This window comes from Archocentrus centrarchus, chromosome 3 (genome assembly GCF_007364275.1).
Source record: "Archocentrus centrarchus isolate MPI-CPG fArcCen1 chromosome 3, fArcCen1, whole genome shotgun sequence".
Lineage (NCBI taxonomy): Eukaryota > Metazoa > Chordata > Actinopteri > Cichliformes > Cichlidae > Archocentrus > Archocentrus centrarchus.
In genome coordinates this window covers 30,367,015-30,387,480 of record NC_044348.1, presented here as the reverse complement: position 1 = coordinate 30,387,480, position 20,466 = coordinate 30,367,015, and the positions used below count along the sequence as shown (strand labels likewise).

The 20,466-nt window shown below is 40.8% G+C and overlaps 2 protein-coding genes across 2 annotated transcripts; both read left to right on the top strand.

Annotated features, from left to right (window-relative positions):
* Nucleotides 1-6,697: 6,697 nt before the first annotated feature.
* Nucleotides 6,698-13,070, top strand: cplx3b (complexin 3b). Its single transcript, XM_030719134.1, has 3 exons — nucleotides 6,698-7,265; nucleotides 9,929-10,016; nucleotides 10,398-13,070. Exons 1-3 carry the CDS (start codon nucleotides 7,108-7,110, stop codon nucleotides 10,620-10,622), a joined length of 471 nt encoding a protein of 156 aa, XP_030574994.1. The 5' UTR covers nucleotides 6,698-7,107; the 3' UTR covers nucleotides 10,623-13,070.
* A 3,355-nt stretch (nucleotides 13,071-16,425) lies between these two features.
* Nucleotides 16,426-19,817, top strand: LOC115778386 (growth arrest-specific protein 1). Its single transcript, XM_030726491.1, has one exon. It carries the CDS (start codon nucleotides 17,060-17,062, stop codon nucleotides 17,807-17,809), a length of 750 nt encoding a protein of 249 aa, XP_030582351.1. The 5' UTR covers nucleotides 16,426-17,059; the 3' UTR covers nucleotides 17,810-19,817.
* The last annotated feature ends 649 nt before the right edge of the window (nucleotides 19,818-20,466 follow it).

The window sequence follows — 20,466 nt, the reverse complement described above, 5'->3', positions numbered from 1 at the left end:
AAAGAACATCGTACAAACAGTCAAACATGGTGATGGTAGTGTTTGCTGCTTCAGGACCTCGATGGCTTGCTGTAACTGATAGAACTATGAATTCTGCTCTCTACCAGAATATCCTGAAGGAGAATATCTGGTCATCAGTTTGTGCCCAGAATCTCAAGGTCACGTGGGTTATACTGCAGGACAATGATCTGCAAGTCCATCTCTGAATTTCTCAAAAAAAAAAAAAAAAAAAAAGGAAAATTTTGGAGTGGCCTGGTCAAAATCCAAACTCAAGTCCTACTGACACGATTTTTAAACAGGCCATTCATGCTTGAAAACCATCCAGTATGACTGAATTAAAATAAGAGCACTACTGAGTAGGTGCCAACGCTCAGCTGTTTTAGATCAGGTGGAGTGGGGGGGTGCGGTTATAGTAAAGTCAGTGAACAAGTGTGTGAAGTTTGATAGGTGTAGCTTGAACAGTGTGAGATTCATGAGGTCGTTCTTGAGCTATTGTTCGTAAAATGTTCCGAAAATTGACCTCTCTCCTTTACCCTGAGGTCAAGGTCGCCGGGATTCAAACTCATCCAAGACTTTTAGTAGATGCATCCATGGTGTGACTTAAATCAGATCGAGGTGCTTTGGTATGACCTTAAGCAGGCCATTCATACACAAAACCCTTTAATGTGGCTGACTTAAAACAATTCTGCAAAGAAGAGTGGTCCAAAATTCCTCCACAGTGATATGAAAAACGCATCGCCAGTTATCACAAATGCTTGATTGCGGTTCTTGTGGCCAAGAATGGCGCAACCAGTTATTAGGCTTTCCCTTAATAAATGAAGAGAGGTGAGCATGAAAGAGAAACTATGAATTTACTGGTCAGTGTGTATTCCTACCCTCACCTGTGGTCACAAGCTCTGGATAGTAACTGAAAGGATGAGATCATGGATACAAGCAGAGTAAATACACTTCCTAAGAACAAAGGGTGAGGTGCTCAGAGTAGAGCTGCTACTTCTCCACATCAACAGAAACTAGTGGAGGTGGTTCAGGTATCTGAACTACCATTTAGGATGCTAAATGGTTGATGGAGTGACATACAACATAAGAGGCCTGAACACCGCATAGTTGAGATTTTGTGGTGAATTCTATATAGTCTTAAATATCACAGTATGCTGTACCACTAAAGTATACAGAAAGGAAGAGCCAGAGTTGCTGTGGACTGGCTAGACATTCAGAACCACCCCGTCTGACAGCTATTTCCTTGGCAACATGGCTTCATGTGGGGTTTTGATCTGGATGCTCTCTTGGACTCGGGGTGGGGGTGGGGAGGAGGTCCTGTTTGTTCTGAGTTACTTTAAATTTCCACTGTCAGGGTTGAAATCGTGTTTTGTTCTCCTGCTTTTAATTCTCTATCATCATTTAGTGAGGCTATTTAAGTCGCTGGTGCTTTGGTCTCTCTTGTCTTTGTATAAAGACCGTTTCAGCTTTTAATATGTAATACAGTTTTATGAGCCTGCAAATGACATTCTTGTTCATAGCAGTAATCACAACACTTTACACACTCTCTGTGATAAATTATCTTTCTAATTTTCTAATCTGCAGTCTCAGAGGCAGCTGCAGACAGTTTGAGTCTTCTTTTTTCTGTTCACACTCAATTTCACAACCTATTTCAGTTTGAATCCTCTGAACATTTGTGTTTCATCTTTCTCACATTTGATCTTCGCCTCTTTCTGCTGTGAATTCTGTCACCGAGTGTGTCTCTTAGCGGCTTTTTTTCACACTTTCAACCACGCCAATATGTAATGAGAATTCCAGTCTTGGTTCCTGCTTTCAGCTTTTTGTAATCAATATACAGCATTTTGCTTCTCGGTGAATGACTCATTTCCTGCCCATTGTGCCTGTGCAAAAGTATTCATGTTAAATCTGAAGGACACTATGAACTCGAGTAAACCCACAAAGGCTACTTTGTCATCAGGTTGAAATGAAAGAGGAGAGCATACATCTGCTGATTTTAATCATTTCATTCACATCCACACAACACGGCACATCCTCGTAATGTGAGTAAAACTGTAAGAAAAAAACCTTTCAGCGTATAGAAAAAAATACTTGAAGCTGACTCACATAACGATTTTTATAATAATATCTTGCTCACTAACGACAAAACATGCTTGGAAAGAGTGTAAGTAGGCCATATCTTCTCACTTACCCTTTGTGGTTTGTGGCATTGTTACAAGCAGATATGGGATTGAGTCTGTGTCAGCTCAAGTTTTGGTCTCTAATATTTCTGCCATCTTATAAAAGGGGGAAATGGACTAGTCCATCTCTTTTGAGGTGTCTGAAACTTAAAAAAAAAAATCCCCACCTCTTTCCAAAAACTGTGTCCCAATTACCCCAGATAATCAACAGACTTCCCTGTCAACCGTTTCCATCTGAACTACTTTCTACTGAAGAAACAGTCCCTCTGAAAATGGTTGGCAGTCTGTTCTATGGATTATCCAGTCTAGCTGAAGTACATTTTCTGGAAAGAGATATTTCATTTCAGTTTTTAATGAATGAATTTTTGTTTTTTGGTTTTGTTTATTAGTTGTTGTTTTTTTGTTTTTTCTTGTAAGCCCCACAAACAAAATTCCATCTGCTTCCACTGTACTTGGGAAGAGGCAGAAATCCCAAAGGGAGATATCTATCTCTGACAACCTGAGCAAATGAAATCCAAATTTTCTGCATGGCTAAAAGTGATACACATCGGGCTCAGTGCAGATTTAAAAATCACGTTTAAATGGTTTCTTGAAAGGCTATAATATTCATGTCATTTGGAAGTGGTTGATGTTAGCTGGCGGGACAGCTGCCATGCTGACATGTGGTGTAGTTCAACACCTCCTAGACAGCCTGCGGTGCATCAAACCACCTCCCCTGGGGTGACTCACCTTCCCACCATATGATTCCATGCTGCTGCGACCCCACTTGTCTGTTTGGATCTCTGATGCAGGTAGAAAAAAACAAATTCTTGCAAATGGCGTCAGATTCTTTCTTGATACAAAAAAAAAAAAAAAAAAATTATACTTTTGTCACTGAGCACACAGAGCACTTTGCACTTCTAATGGGATTAGTCTGATATTTGTCATCTCACAAGGGGAGCACCACATACACACATACACGCCCACAGCTTTCTTTAAGACAGGCCTCCGAGTGACTTACTAATGGCGTCATCTCTGCCTGTGTGAATTTAAAAAATTCCCTGAATGTGCACATTGTCTGCTGCAGGGCACATTCGTTTGATGAGTCTAATCCCTTGTCTGGAGAAACAAAGGTGTAACACTCGGCTGCTGAGAATCAGCAAGCGTGAGTGATGGTGTACATAAGCCCATCTCTCCCAATCCCACACAGCCTCCTAATCCTAAAAGATCAAGTGTAACCAGACTGGAAGTGTGACTGGGCGAAAGCTGGCGTGATGCGTTCTGTTATGTTCGCTCACACCGTGATCACAACAATCACATTATGCCACGCTTGTCTAACCTTTTCTTACTGCTGCCTGAAATTTTCTTCTTATTTGTAATGAAAGACCGATTACTATCCCTACTCCACATTCATTTTACCAAAGCATTCTTTATTTTCTGCGCTATAGATGCTGGACTTTGTACACAGATGCTTGAACAATGTGTGCAACCATGTATGAATTTTACGATAAACATCTGTGTAGAATCTGTGAATGTACATATGTTTTATATATGTAAAACCTGTATGCGTCATACAGGTTTTACAAAGACCTTAACAGTTGATATTCATTGTACAGTGAAACATCAGTCAAATCTGAGTAGGCAGTAATATGAACTGAGCACCGGCAGGAGCCAGGAAGCATTAACATGAGTCTATTTTTAAATCAGGAACTGTGAGTAATGTTGTTTTCCTCCATTTGACTAGGAGTGTTTCATTTCAATTCCATATGCTCTTATTTAACAAATACAGCTGATTAGCTCCTTCTTAATGTTACTCTTTTGCAAGTGAAGGGCTTGATAATAGCCTGTGATTCGGGACACGTTCACTGAAACAGCAACCATATTTTTGCTTCCTGTTTTGTCAAGGAGATTTTGACAGGATCAAATACCGATAATGATGATAAATCCAGAATAGAATTTTACATCCTTGTCCTCACATACAAGGTCTTGAGTAATCGGTCCCCATCTTGTCTTAAAGATCATATCACCCCAACAGAGTGCTTCGCTCTCAGACTGCAGGCTTCAGCTTTCTTCAGATTTCAGGCCCCTCTTCTGTGGAACCAGCTCCCAGTTTGGATTCAGGAGACAGACACCCTCTCTACTTTTAAGAGTAGGCTTAAAACTTTTCTTTTTGGTAAAGCTTATAGTTAGGACTGGATCAGGTGACCCTGAACTCTCCCTTAGTTATGCTGCAATGGGCATAGGCAGTTGGGGGCTTCCCATGATGCACTGAGTCTTTCTTTTTCACTCACTTCTTATTGTCTCTGTTTATACACCACTTTGATTTTAATCAGTAGTTATTATTAATCTCTGTCTCTCTTCCACAGTTTAGCTTTTGTCATGTTTCCCTCTCCCCACCCCCAAATGGTCGCAGCAGATGACTGCCCCTCCCTGAGCCTGGTTCTGCTGGCGGTTTCTTCCTGTTAAAAGGGAGTTTTTCCTTTCCACTGTTGCCCAGTGCTGCTCACAGGGGGTCTGATCTGATTGTTGGGCTTCTCTGTCTATTACTGTAGTCTCTAACTTACTGTATAAAGTACCCTGTTGTTGTGATTTGGCAATATAAATTGAATTGAATTGAATTTTAATACTGGCATAAATTGAAGTGCTGTCCCCTACGCTGAGGGGATCCTAGTGCTCTGTTATGCATTAGTGAGCATTTAGGTGACATGGTTTGGGTCTCCTCTTCTCCGAATGCTACAGTCACAGAAGATGAGTGCAATTTGCCACAGACAACCAACTAACTTGACTTGTAATTATGGATTATTATGGATTAAATTCAAATCATCTTGAGTCCATCTATCTGTTTTCTTAACCACTTATCCAAATCAGGGTCATGGAGAAGGAAGAATATGCATCACCAGTCTATCAGAGAGCTGACACAGAAAGTCAAGCAACCACACACTACAATTCAGAATCACCAAAAACATGTTTTTGCATCGTGGCAAATAGACAAAGCTGACTGAACTGCAAATGTAAGGGGAAAGAAACAGAAACACTACAAACATCAAACAGGACAAAATAGAAAATACAGGAAAAATGTCTTTCCGTGTCTTCATAACTTGTGATAACAGTGATGACAGAGCATCACAAGTATGGTGTGAAAACAGCTGGTGTATTTCTCCTAAATGTGTTGTACTTGCCAGTAAACATGACGCCTCGGCTCTTTTTTTTTTTCAGGCTTGTGTGATTGTTCTGTGAAGCACAGCTACCACATGTTCTCAAGAGAGGGCTGTAGACATCTTGAAATTCATACTGAAATGTAAGAATTTCACCACTGAGCTATGTGTATGTAACATATATTATCTTGGATCCTGCTAGAGCACCTGTAGTCAGGGCTCAGTGATAATCCAGAAAAAAAAAGTGATTGGGACCTGTGCTTGGGACAGATCCCCTGGGTTTGGATATCAAAAGCCGAAGGATATAAATTGATGTTGAAACATGCTTGTTAGGCAAATTCTTTCTTTTTATTCAATTTCACAGAGATTACAGTTTTGATCTTATTCACTGTGTTACATTTCAATCTATTCAACGATGGCAGCTTTGAAGTTGGAAGGAGGTTTTAAGCAAGGCAGGTATAGGCTAACAGGGCCTTGCTAAGCCTGTGACAAAAAGACACTGAGACGGGCTCTGTCTCTCCTGATCCACAGGGATGGGAAAAGTAGGCCAGGCTCGGTGTCAGACTGCTGCGAGGATCAGGACACTGGAGTTGTTGACTTGTGATCAAAGTTGCTTTGAACACTTTGGATGTCAAAAATCTCACAGGAAGAGAGATTTAAAGTATTCCTCACACACATGTAGGTCATATTTTTAGAAAGTAGGCTTTCCAGATGAACACTACGTCATCTCCAGTATCCTCAAGAAGCAACCAGCCGTTCAGTAAAACACATTATCTGGTGATGGAAGTTAAACTATTCACCCTGTCTACCCCATCAAAGACACACTAACACAGAAAATCCCATAGAAAGCCAAATAAGCACAAGACATTGATATTATAAACTCACTAGCCAGACTTTGGCTCAGTGCAGGAGTATTATGGTGATGCAATGGAGACAAAATTTTGTGTAGGATCCCAACTCCAGTGGATACATCTTAGGTAGAAGGGGTATTTATAAGGGCACTGAATCTACCCATGCACTGCACACAGGCTCCATCATTTCAGTTTCCTCTCATATTGTTGGAAATGGAGCTTGTTAATGTGCATCAGACAAACTCTACCAGAGACGACTCATCATTTCTAAGCGATTAGACCAATAAACCGAGCTAATGCCGTCGGTTAACAGACAGCCATTCCTCTAATTTGCAATTAATACCCTCTTTGTGTGTTGACAAACTGTGTACTAGGCTCCAGCGCACAGATGACCCTGAAAGAGACCGAGGCACCAAAACAGCCAGGAGATACTGAGGCTTGTCACGTGTTGTTTGTCCCCCCTACAGCCCCTCCGGAAATCTGTCTGAATCCATAGCGAGTTATAATCAGACGGCGAATCACGGGATCCCGTGCAGCCCACGATGCCGACGCGCGCCGTGCAAGCGCACACCGAGTCCGGCGGTGCCTGGGATTGGGTGGAGGGAGTGGTGGCTGCGGACGGAGTCACAGGATTGGTAGAGTTCAGCACCAAAGTTGTTGACTCATAGCTGAGCAGCCCCTCTCCATCCTTCTCGGCGCGGAGCTGTCCAGGGCCAGTGGTGCTGAAAGTCCCAGTCTCCGACGCGTCGTCGGAATAATTTCATACTTTTTACGCTTTGATTGCTCTCAGCGATCCTTTGAAAGTTACGAGCTCTATTCTGACACTTGAAGACGTCTCGTTTGAACGTCACTTGGTTGATATCCGTCCATCATAATCGCTCTGTCCAAGAGCGCATCGCAACTTCAACTTCTTAAACGATCAAACAGAGGACTCTCCAAAGCGCAGCCATGGCTTTCATGGTAAAACACATGGTGGGAGGACAGCTGAAGAACCTGACAGGCGGACTGACGGAGGAGAAAGCCGAAGGGGAGAAATCAGACGCTGCCGCGCAGGGGATGACTCAAGAGGAATTTGAACAATATCAGCAACAGTTAGAGGAGGAAAAGTAAGCCAATGATTAAAGTTTGTGATTGTAAAGTTGTAATGGAAAAAAAAAAAACGGCAAAATTTGTCAGGAAAGAAGGAGTTGGAAACGTGGCATGCTTAAATAGTGTGTTTTTTCGTGTGTAAATAGCAGAAAGCCCCCAGTGCGCCGCGCGCTTTTTTACGCACCAGTGCAATAATATGAGCACTCCTCGCACAGCTGCTCCTCTCGCCCAGGGAGCTCTCTGTCTCTTAGCTTCGACAAAATGTGTAGCACCGTCTTAATTTGGGATTCCTGGAATCGTTCTTCCACGGAAATGTCTACAGGGATTCGTGCCTGTGGCGAAAAATGTTCCTAATGCTGTGCGTGCGCCTGAATAATGAAGCAGACTGTGTGGTAAATAAAGTGGTGATTATTAGAGGGCAAACAACCAACACTAATACCAATTAGTTTCGGCTTTTAACCGACTTTCATCATTCTCATTAAATCATACAGAAGTTATTACTCAAAATATTTGTGGTTTAAAACGGGATGATGCCTGAAAATATATCAAATGTTGCCTCTTGGTTGAATTGTTTTATTTAAAGTTGTGATTCAGTTTATTCTTTTTTCATTCTTTATATAAGTTAAATCTTCCCCTTGCACCTCACTTTCCAAAGTTTATTCTTTACAAGTTGTATAATTATTATATTTATCATGGAGTTTAATTTCAGAGCGCACTAAGGGAAAATATAAGGCAACAACAAGGTCATTTGGCGAACAGAGTTCACCCAGAAGATGGCAACTCACTATTGATTAATGTGATCCTCAGAGCAGAACTCTGCATCACTCTATTGGTCATATAATAAGCTGCTATAAATAATCCTGGAGAAGGATTCAGATCAGATTTTTGCAAAAAAAATATAGATTTTAATGGTATTTGTCTGCAAGTTTATTTAGCACCCAAACAGCAATGCATGCTCTGTCCTGTTATAAAAAAGAAATTATCCAATGTGTCATCCCCATCATCAACCAACACATTTCATAAACACTTCCAAAGTGTTTCACAGCACCATGTGTAGACATTTTTTAAATGAGTGGGAGGTGAAGTCCTAATTCTCGCAGTACTAACACTCAGCTCAGCCCGCTGAGCTCTATAGGAGGCATGATGAGATGCTTAATGCTCTCCCATCATAATGTGACCTTCATTGGAAGCGAGTCATTAGTCAGAGGTGCTAAACATTCACTGGGAAGCTCATTTTTGCTCGGACTGAGGCAGAATATGGTTGTGAGGGTGGGTTGGTGATACTGACATGTCACATACACACATTTTATTACCCTCAGTGTTCGGGTCACAGAGACAACCCTGGACATCTGATGCCCTTGAGATAGAAAGGCACAAAGCTCTGCTCATTGGCTGCAAGTGAGCGCCACATGGCCCCTTGGTGTTTGGCCTCCTCACGTTGATACGAAGTGAACTCACACTCACATGGACGCCTCCATGAATGCTGCAGCGCCACATAAAACAACCTTCCCCTGACACATTGGGTACAAACACTTTGTGAACCATGCCGCTGGTCCTGGAGTGTCCCTCTGCTTTTAGATGCTGCTGCTGATCTGATCCTTTTAGGCATGCAATGCAGCCTCTTTCACTGTAGCTTTGCTTTGATTAAAATCATCAACGGTGCTTATGTTTGTATTGCTTTTTGTTCTTGTAATCATGCTCCGTTTTGGCCTCAGGCTGCACATGCAAAATTGTTAAGAATTATATCTGTTAACTCATAATGTCAGAGGCATTTCAGCTAATTTAGTAATTGATGGAGGACAATTATGAACTACACTGAAACCATAAATATTCCAGTGACACTGAGTGGAAAAGGCACTGCCAGAAGCCTACTGCCTGCCCTCTGCTGGAGGCCTCACATACTGTTTGCTGAGCTGTTTGGAAGAGTTTTAAGACACAAATGAAAGCAGGCTCACAGAGAGATATTTGACAAGTACCAACACTCAGTCTCACTGGGATAAATATTTTTAAATGTCTCCATACTTCTTATGTACTGGGTGTAGCATGTTTTGCAGAGTTACTCACTCTATTCAGGGTTTCCTTTTCAGACTTTGGGTGTTCAACATCAAGGCAGCTAATCAGGCAGACCACACTGTACAGCTTAAGTTATTAAATACAGGACAGATTGACAGTGTGTGAGTGGTAATGAGCATGCATCTAGTAGTGCACAACCCGAGAAAACTGAAATCCCTCAGAGGAATGCCGGACTGTCAGAATGATGCATCTGGGGTATAGGGGGTATAAGCAAAACATGTCTTGCTTTTCTCCCTGTGGCAGCACTGCTGCTGCTCCACCTTCTGTTCGCTGTATGCCCTGTAGTTAGAGTTAGGAGGAAACAGGGTAATGCTAGACTCCAAGGCCTTCATGGTCCAGATCCAGCAAAAGCCTTATGTTGCTTTTATAGCTTAGATACAACTGTATGTGACAATAAAGAAATATGATTTTTCTTCCACAGATTTGGTTTGTCTGTAATATTTAGAGGTATACCCACTTTAAATATGTGTATCTTAGAGTTAACATTTGCATTTTATGTTACCTTTAAGTAAAAGTGCATATTAAAAAAATTATATCCACTTCTGGTTGGAAACTAAGCTTCACTTGTGCAAATAGGCCAAAATATATTTTTCCTCCCCTCTTGCAGAAAAGAACGAGAAGCTCATTATGCCCAGAAGAAAGCTGAGAGAGCCACCATTAGAACTCATTTCCGGGAAAAGTACAGACTACCAAAGGTAAATTCACTGAAATCTCCAAATAATCTACAAAAAGTAAAGATAATCCTTCCCTTTATAATCCATCTCTCAAATAGGCAATAAGAATAATACTGCTATGTTAATGCTACTTTTAATCTATTGCTGAGCAATGCTCTTTCATTATGGCACATTTCAGTTACTGTTTAAGTTACTGTTTTATTAACTGTGTGATTTAAGGTGACCTTGAGCATCATTATTTAAAATGTATTATTATCATTAATATTTGTTATTACTTGACTGAAAATCACATTTTCATCTATTTTCCAAGCCGTGGAAGAGCTTATTCTTTCTTTTGCCTGTCCTATTGGATGTGGGTATATGTCAAATACATATCTGTTTGTCCATGTGTGTCCACCTCAGAATGAGGTAGACGAGACCCAAATCCAGCAAGCCGGGGACGACGTGGTGCTGCCCACAGAACTTGCCAAGATGATCGCTGAGGACAACGAGGAGGAAACACACAAGCAGTCAGTGCTGGGCCAGCTGTCCAACATCCAGAATGTGGACATCGACCAGCTGAAAGACAAAGCCCAGGCCACACTGGAAGACCTCAAAAAGCAGACGGAAAATTGCAGCGTGATGTGATCTGGCCAACTCTGAGCCCCAGGAGATTAGAGTTTTTCTTGTACAAATATTTTTCAGAGGCAGAGCTGCTCTGGGGGTAGACGTTTTCTCATTGCTGTAGTGGAATGTCAGTTGGCAGAGCCACGCATTAACAGTTTTTTATGGTTGTGCAAAGTTAAACAGAAGCCTTATAGTACGGTATCTTGGCCACATCTTACTAGCCTACTATATAATTCTAGCCACAATGACATCCAGGTGAGAGCTTAATTTGCTTGCCTCCTGACCACCCAGTATCTTAAAGGTCATGAATGTCATCCATATTTTTACACAAATTGCCAATTAGCCAAAAAATGTGAGTCTTCTCACTGAGATTTATCCAATTAAAATATCTCTGCCTTTAGAGCAGTTCCTCCTCTGAGAAAGGTTTTTCCAGTGTATTAAATCCTGTACTCCCTCCATTCCCTCTAACCTCCCCAGCTCTCTGTACCTCATGTGACCTGTGATAACACAATATGATTCCGCAGCAGAGGTCGCAGGTGTGTGTGTGTGTGTGTGTGTGTGTGTGCAGGATTTCATTGCTTCCAAACACACGGCAACTGATTTCAGTGATGAACACATGCACTTTCAATAAGAGCATCACTGAGATCAGCTGCCTCGTTGGACTGAAAGTACACACGTAAACGATGCTGACGCCGGTTCACGTGTTATGTTAAATTTGGGGAAGTTAATTTAGGTAAAATAAAATAAAGGATCTCTTTGTTAATATTTAATGTACAAAAGCACAACGTGGTCAAAATGGGCTGATCTTGGTCAAAAAGTAGCTTGCTAATGTTGCTGCATCAATTTAAGTTTTAATCTTTTCCTAGACATATCATTTCGATTTTTCTGTACTTCAGCGTGCCTCGGACGTCCGTACAAGGTTGTCTTCTTTTGAGCTCCAAAATCTAAAAGCTACTTTTTACAAAGATGAGCCTTCTTGATTGTTTATTTCTGGAGGGAGTTTCTTATATTTTATGTTTAAAAACTACTAATAATTATCAAGGAAGCACAGATGATGTCTCGGTGAAGGTCGGGATAGATTTGCTGCATTTTTTTTGTAGCTTGTACGTTCAGTCAGTCTGTTCCCAAATTTAATCCAGCATCCATATCAACTATATTGGAAGTATATCTGCACATATGCTGCATTCATAGGTTAAAAGAATAAAAGCTGCTCAGTTAGGAGAAATGTAAATGCTTTACAAGTTGTACGCCAAAGCCTGTGTTGATAACACTCTGACCAACATAAAGGAAAAGGCACAAATATGTCAAAATGTGTAACCGCAGGGTGTGTGTGTGTGTGTGTGTGTATAAATCCAACTACAGAGTTCGCATACAAGTATTTATGTTCTGTAAGATGTACAGGTATCTGTTTGCCTATACTGTCAACAGCGAGTCATTCTGTTTTCATCAGCTCATCGGGTCTTATAGTGTTCTTGACCGTCAGGTGACCTTTAACCTGTCCTCCATCTCATTGACCCCTGCGTCTCGGTAGTGCTGTTTTGTGTTGGTGGATTTCGTGTTGTTCGGCCGATGTGATGCGTCAAGTGGTGTCTTTGTAAAAAACAAAAAAAAAAAAAACTGCTGCAGCCAGGAGTGCTCATCATAGTATTACAGAGCACTCAGTTAGTGTGGGCTTACTGCAGTACTGTTGATTACTAGCCAAGTTTAAGTGAAGGTATGGGTGACTTAAGGGAGGATGCTGATGTTGTAATGTTACATTCATATTTGCTACATTTTGCCAGTGTTCAGTTTATGTAGCAGTGGTGATGAGAGTGATGTTGGCTTTGATCTCACATTCATCTCCAATCTGATTCCTGTTATGATTCTACTGCCAAAATCATTATTCCCCCCCCCCCCCCTTGGGGTTACTTAAGTTTTTAAGTTTAAACAGTGGCCAAAAATATTTCGTTAATTTATTCCATGAGTTGTAATTGCCACACTGTAGGTGCCACGCCTACTACCGAATGAAAACTGAGACAACACTTTTTCAGTATAGTGGTTACTGTCATGTGTTAGATGAAAAATATATTCAGAATATTTCAATAATATGAAGCAGAGGAAAAGTTGCAATAAGTCCTTTTAGAAATAGAGCTACTAGAATATGTCATGTTTGATCATGAGACAATATTCGTGGATGGAAACGAAGCCATAAAGCAAAACGTTTTGCTTTGTATGCGTGTTTGTGACTTGAATTAACAATTTAATGACTCAATAATAATAACAGTATACAAAAATATATATGATTATATATATGATTTCTGTGGTGTCATCCTGTGGAACAGATTTTTTCAGGAAATGGCTGCCATGACACGCAGTTTCTTCTTTGGCAGTTTTTTTTTTTTTTTTGGTTCTCACTGTATCTCTGTCATTCTGTCTGAAGGTATTTCAGTGAGTTTTAACTGCAATAAATTTTTTTTTATTATAATTTAATTTATTTTTCTATTCTGTGTGAATTTAAGCAACTTAATATTTTATTTTTTTTATTTGTGCGTGTTCTTAAAAGTGCAGCAGCATGAACACCAGGGGGCGGTAAAAACACGCCCACCACTACAGAATGATCCACGAGTGAGGCTTCAGGGTGAGGCTGCTATAAAGCTGGGCTATATTAACTAGTATTAGTGTTAAATCTTGTAATAGAAGATGTTAAGAATTGAACATAGTATTTCAAATGAATAGATAAAAAAATCCTTATTTTCTCTGGCGACAATGTGCTGACTGAAAAAGTCAAGTAATCCACACATGAAAGAGGACAAGGAAAAACCTGAATAAATAAGTAGAGAAATACAATGAATCCATTCACTTCCACATGGGTGCACAGCATGCATACACAGGAATATATTTTAGCTCAGGAATGATGCTCTATATGAATACTATATTGTCAGAGCACTAAAAAGCAGGAGCTTCAATCATAAAGACTACTCGAACGACTGAAAAGTGACGTATCCATTCACATCTGTGGGAAAGACAGCGAGTATCCAGTGACTCATTGTGAATAGTAAGAATTAGTAGGGAAAAACAAACTCTACTTTCAGCTGCTCCCTTATTCACAAGGGGGTTATCGCAGCAAGCAGCTCTGTATCTTTGATTTAGATGACCTTCCTGCTACAAGCTCAAAGGGATCTGTGTCTCCTCCCAGGATCGAAGCAGGTATCATTTGCTTGTTAATCAAATGTGTAAACCACCACACTATGGAGCCCCTCCTCAGGTGACTGAGAATGTCACTGTAATCAGTCTGTGTCAGCAGGAACAGTCTATCGACAGGCACGTGCAGGTAACTGTATCGTGAGGTTGAGGGCATTAACTCATCGGAGATTTCAGAGGTGCAAAAACTACAAAGGTAGAGGCCAACAAAGATGTGGAAAAAATATACAGTCAAATGGGGGCATTCTTCATAGTCCAAAAAGTGGATGAGTGCGTGGTGTACACCTGACAACCCCTACAATCATGGGATATGGTGGCTCTGATGTGCTGTAGGGGCATTTTAATGGCATGGTTTGGGTTTGTGTTGTGTTGTGTGCTCTTATCCATGATGAAACGCTTCCATCCTGATGGGAGTACTGTCGTCTAGAATGAAAACGCCCCCTATCCATAGGGCATGAATGGTCACTGAACGATTTAATCAGTATTATGTGAATCATACGCTATAGACTTTATAGTCACCAGAGCTCAACCCACTGAACACCTATGGAAGAAATTGGGCTGAAGTGTTAGTCAGATCTCTCTATCACAAAAATCAAAAAAGATTTAAGAGGATGGATGGATGGATGGGGGAACTGTAAAACATGATTTAAATGAACTTTGTGATGATTTTGTGGTTTGCAGTATTGGACAGATTACTAAAGTGTTTCTATTATTTTGGTTCACTTCCTGTATTGTAGAAAAAGGCCTCAATGTGAGTATATTATATTGTAATTTAGTAACACTTTAGAATTACCATCCTAAATAACAGTAAAGTGATAGCTAATTAATCTTTAATGGATAGTTATTTCACTGTTAAAAATAATGAAAATGTAATTAATAATGTTTACTAATCATTAATATTGTTAGAAGTTATTATCCTTTATATCCTTAGATTATGTAACATAATGGAATTATATTGTATTACATATTTTATCATAGCTGTTAAGAGACAATTACCTTTTCACTGTATTGACACCTACACTGTATTAAAGCAGTACATTTGTTAATGATTACCAGATGTCGTTGTGTTGTAGATAAGGTTTCATTCCTCATCAGTGAGCTCATCATTATTCCCAGGATGCAAAATACTGCCGCTCCAGCTGGATGTGCTGAAATCTTTAAACAGAAACTTTAAACGTATGTCTTCAGTCCGGCTTTCGATTATGTTCTAAAGACATTACTTTGCTTTTGACTTAACTCAGTGTGTCTGAGTTTATTTTTACTTTAATGTTTTAATTTTAGCTGTTCTCTAGCTTTGCAGCATTTTTCACTGATTAGAGCTGGCTGGTTACTGTGCACTGGATTGACTGAGTGGTTTTAGTCCATAAACATAATGAAGCAAATTATAATATGTGAAAAAATAACATTGAGTGAAGCATAAACTGAAGTCTCCAGGTCATGGTTTTGTGACCTTTAACCCCACCTGCCCAGTCAAACTCTTTTAAAACAGTAATTGTCAGTTACTGCTTTATAATTGCCCTCCAAATTATGTTTATGGATTCACTCCAAAGTATTTATTAAATATTTAAAAGGTTTTATAAGCATCAGCTGCAACTTTACAGTAAACTTCCAAATACTGTTAATAGATGACTTACAAAACAATTATTGAACATTATTATCATTTAACTGTTTGTTTACACTAAAGTATACTATACTATAATATACATAAAGTTTAATTAGTCATTAATTTATCACTTCTCAAATCATGTTACCTGCAGTTCTAATTCTGACTCTGTCCATGTTATCAGTCCGTTTATATTCTTACAGATTTCAGGTTGGGCATCCATCTGCTTTGTGGGGCTTGTGCAAAACTGGCACAGCCTGTCAGTGAGGGCAGACCTGAAGCTAGTTTGCAAAAAAAAAAAAAAAAAAAGCTTATTTACCATTTCAATGGCAGGAAAGCCGGGCTATTGGTAGTTTTCAAGTATGGTGTGAAAAGGAATAGCTGTAAAATATATTGATGCTGAACTTCTCTCTATTGATAGGCTGCAGTGCGTGAACAATCGTCAGCCTGGAAAGACACTGGGCCGCTGCATGGCCAATCTGACACAATTGGGGTGAAACGGGCCAGAAAATACTATTCTCTCCCATTCTCTTCTATCAATCGGGTGGCTTAAAATTTCTGCAGAATGAGGGAAGGAGGGAGGGAGAGGGGGAACAGCGACAATTAGCGAGAACCTTTAAATGAAAACCCTCATCGGTGAGGAAGCCGTCACCGAGGTTTGTCTCTGCTCTGCTGGAACAGATTTGTTTTTCTTCGCTGAAAATTGAAGCAGTGAAGCTGCAGATGTGAGCTTCCTGCAAAGGAATGCATTTTGCAAGCTCCCCCTTCCTGCCTCTTCCTCTCACTTATGTTTTTGCTACAGGAGGACCACACAGATCCTGGGTTTCTTACAAGGAAAATTATAAACAGTTTCATCCAGCCTATCTCGTCATAGACTGAGGATTTGTGCGCAGAGCTGTGCTGCTGGAGGCCTGGAAATGGGTCCCACGGCTGACTCCTCAATGACGACCAATCGGTGGAGCGGATTGTAAATGAGAGAAGGGGAGGGAAAGGGGCGACTTTTCCTTTCTTTTTTTCGACAGGAGGAGGGGTGTGGTGGGGAAATGCTCGGCGGACCGTGAAGCGTAACAGCCAGAAGAAGGACAAAGACGCACATAGAGGGACAAAATGTGACTGAGGGAAACCTCTCTCAACTTCATAAAAAAAAAAACTTCGGAATGCGTGGATGGATGTTTGTAGTAGTAGCGTTGGAAAGAGTCGAAACTAGCAATGGCAGGACAGATGAATTCAAGTGTAGGATCTGAGTTGAGTAGATTAATTGTAATTAGAGCGCGTGTTAACTTTGGATAGCCCAATGGCGCGTTTCAGTGCCCACCTCATTGGCACCGGTGATGCGGATACAGACTGCAGTTTGGAGTTTGGATTTCTCGTTTTTGAACGGACATGCTTCCCGGAATGACTGTTCAGTTTTTTGCAACTACGCGTGGTGAGAGTCAGATCCTGACTTCTGCTGTTCCAAATCTCACCGAGAGGAGCCAAGCTCATCCAAGGTGCAAAAGTTAGAGGAGAAGTTGTAAACAAGCTGCGCTGGTAACAGGTTGTTTGTTGCGAAGACTCTCGTGTGAAAAGAAAACTTGTGCGAACTTTAGTCTGAAAGCTCCTGTGCCTGAGTTGCTCTGATCCTAATGCGCTGGTGGAGAACGTGCACGTCACCGAACTACAACTCCATCCAAGCATGAAATGTTGGTGCAGCGCCCTGGCACTTCTCCTGTGGGTGCTGGTGGCCTTAGATGCACAGCTAATCTGCTGGCAGGCGCTTCTTCGGTGCCACGACGAACCAGAGTGCGAACTTGCATACAATCAATACTTAGCAGCGTGTGAAGGGAACATCAAAGGGACTAGGAGGCAATGTCCGAGCCACTGCATCAGTGCGCTGATAAGGCTAAATCTCACCCGCAGCGGGCCAGATCTGGAGACCTGCGACTGCGCCCAGGATCTGGACTGCCTCAGCGCCAAGCGGGCCACAGAGCCGTGCCTACCCCGCAGACACCCGAAGGAAGCCGGAGGTATAGGGTGTATGGAGGCCCGGCAGCGCTGCGAGGAGGACACCAACTGCCACACCTCCCTCACGGCCTACTTGTCATACTGCGGGCAGCTGTTCAATGGCCGGAAGTGCACCTCCAAGTGCAAAGCCACCATTCAGCAGATGCTGTTCATCCCAAACGGCATGCTGCTGAATCGCTGTATCTGCGATGGAGTGGAGAGGCCTTTCTGTGAAGTGGTCAAGGAAAACATGAGCAAACTTTGCTCCATAGGAGACCACAGCGTTATTTCAGACCAGCCTGAAGATGATGACTATCCGGATGAAGAATATGACCTTAAAAATGACAAAGATGAGGTTCATATTGAAAATTCCTCAGCTTCTCAGAGGTTATCCAGATGCATGTTGCTCCTGTTTCTTCTTACAGCGTGGATATTATACTGAGAGGATGGATACTGAAATATTTGATGAATTTATTAATAAAATGGTGACACTTGAGGAAAATTACTGTACAAAAGTAAACTGCCACCCCTGTATTTAATAAGGATTTAGTAACGTGCTCAAAAACACTTGAGCAGCAATGTTTTGCTGGCAGAGGACTTGAATTCAGGTCTGCAGGATGAGAAATGTTATTTTTTCATCCCTCTGCTCCTCTGACTTCTCATGTTATTTTCATGGCGACACAGAGCAATGTAATGGTTAAATTTGTGTAAATTTTCCACAACCTTAGAGGTGGCACAGTAATTCTCCATGCACATCTCACTCAGGACAACTTTCTTTTTGATTCACATACACGGTCTTTATAGTTTTCTAAGTTAAAATTGTCCCTCTTTTAAGTTAAAAGAAAGTTTTAAAAAAATGTCTGAAACATTTTTAGGTGGAAGTGAGAGGAAATGAACCAAACCAGAATTTGTTGAAGAGCACGACTATTTTGTTTGCCTTCAAACAGTTCCTGTTTATTTGGTTTGGTTTCAATGGTACTTGAAGTGTGGCCTTATTAAGAACTTGGACAAACATTGGACCCATCCAGTCTCTATTTGCTCTGCTCTCCATTTCAGGGGCCTTTGCATTGTTGCAGCAGCCACACTTCAAATATTTGTAGGAACAGTGAGAGGACAGGCACGAGCGTGGGATCAAGTACTTAAATTAACTAAAGCACCTCTCCAGCACTCTGTCTTGTTCCCTTCCCCCATTTGAGATTGTTTTATTGAACTTTTCCTGAGACCACCCTCACCCCCTTCTTCCTCCACTCTACTGCCTGCCCCATTTAAGGCCTCTAAGGAGAGCCGTATCTTTATTAAAGCTTTCACACTGCTGCTACACTCCAGAAAGAACTGCCAGCCGCTGGTGTGAACAGGTCAGCGTATGATACCTGCAGTTTGTCCACAACACTGCTCACGTCTACAGGTGGTCTGACGCTGCTTTGCTTTCAGCATGGGTAAACACAATGTTGGATTTAAGCCACATATTTGAAACAAACTGTAGAAGTTGAGCATCAGTTGTTAAAATAAGGTTTTATGAGCCTGTTGGACAAAATTTTCCCAACAAAACATCTAAATTAACACCAAGTAACAGTACAGTACAGTGCAGCAGTGTCGTGACAGCATGTAAACAAGAAGTAGTCTTCTTGTTCTTTGTGGGCAATCACGGGCATAGTTTAAATTCATGTTCCTTATTTTATGTCACACATCTGGGGTTAAAGTTGAAAGTGTTGCTTACTTCATTTAAAACGTTTGTCAGGATATTTTTAAGCAAAAATGATTGCACACAAGTGTTTTCTAAATGACATGCACACAGATAAAGCTCAAGTTAATGACATGAGATTTTTTATAACTTTAAAATTTTCACAGTGAAGTCTCTTTTTTTGTGGTTTTGAGGCTGATAATTTCAGAGCAGAGCATCACATCCACATTTGCACTTGCACACATTTACATGCGGAGATGCTTCATACAGCTGCTGAGAGGTTAATATTACCAGTTTGAAGGTCCAGGAGCTGAAACCAGCAGTCTTTCAGTCTCACGTCTTACTTCAGTGTTATGCTATTTAGCAAAAAGGGAAAGTTAAAAACAGTCTTTGTTAGTTTTGATCACTTTTTCTGAAGCTGCCAGTTTGTGTCTTTGCCACTTGAAACGAAGTCTTAAACAATAAATGTTAAGTGTTAAATTATGAAGCTAGAATATGAAGAATGTGTATATATTTTACCGTCATATGCAGTAAAATAAGTGTTGCTTAAATGCATTTAATATAAACAAATGTAGCTCAAAGTTTGTTCACAATGTCTGTTTTTTTATGCTTTTTTTAATGTTTCATCTCATGTTGTGGGATCATAGCAGTAAACCCTTCAGCACAGTGTCTTCCTCCCTCCAAACCGGAGGATGAGTTTTATAATAAATTGTTTATGACCTAATGCAGCCCAAGAAAAAAAAAAGGAATAAACAATGCTGAAATTTGATCTAATGTGTGCTTGATTTTTAAATCATCTCCCCGCAATATTTTTTTGTGACTGCACATTACCTCAAAATCAGTGGAGCATTTGTGATGTTTATTGATAATTAGAAAACGTTAGATACACACAAGATCTGCGCTCTGAGACTAGGAGGAAACAAGCTGTACTCGTGCTAGTCCTAAGGCCGGATAAATGGGAGGATTGCGTCAGGCATAAAATTTGTGCCAAATCAAACATGTGGATCCATCCGTTGTGGCAACCCTTTGGGAAATAAGGGAGCATCTGAAAGTGCCAAGATATTTCAGTGATGTTTGTGACATAAGCTAAATCTACATTAAAGTGGCTACAATATGTGTACCATCACATACTAGCACTTTATGAGCTACTTATTAGTTTTCAATCATATTTCTTTACACCATAAAATATTTATATGACATTACTAGATGGGCTGCTGCATACAGTCACTGAATCATAAAGGACCATATACCCCCACACCTGCCTGGTGCCAGTGTGCTCAGAGACTTTGCTAATGATAAAAATATAATGAACTGCTTCAGAGCAAGCAACCATTTGGTGCTTGCTCCACATTTACTGAGGTATTTACAAGTCTTTAACAAACTATAAAAAGATCATTAGCACTGCTGTTAGGTGTGAG

Bases quoted from the DNA above. Each gene is read 5' to 3' on its own strand.
- LOC115778386 (XM_030726491.1), top strand. From the start codon at position 17,060: ATGAAATGTTGGTGCAGCGCCCTGGCACTTCTCCTGTGGGTGCTGGTG.
- cplx3b (XM_030719134.1), top strand. From the start codon at position 7,108: ATGGCTTTCATGGTAAAACACATGGTGGGAGGACAGCTGAAGAACCTG. The intron at 7,266-9,928 runs GTAAGCCAATGA...CCCCTCTTGCAG, and splicing joins CAACAGTTAGAGGAGGAAAA to AAAAGAACGAGAAGCTCATT. The intron at 10,017-10,397 runs GTAAATTCACTG...TGTCCACCTCAG, and splicing joins AAAAGTACAGACTACCAAAG to AATGAGGTAGACGAGACCCA.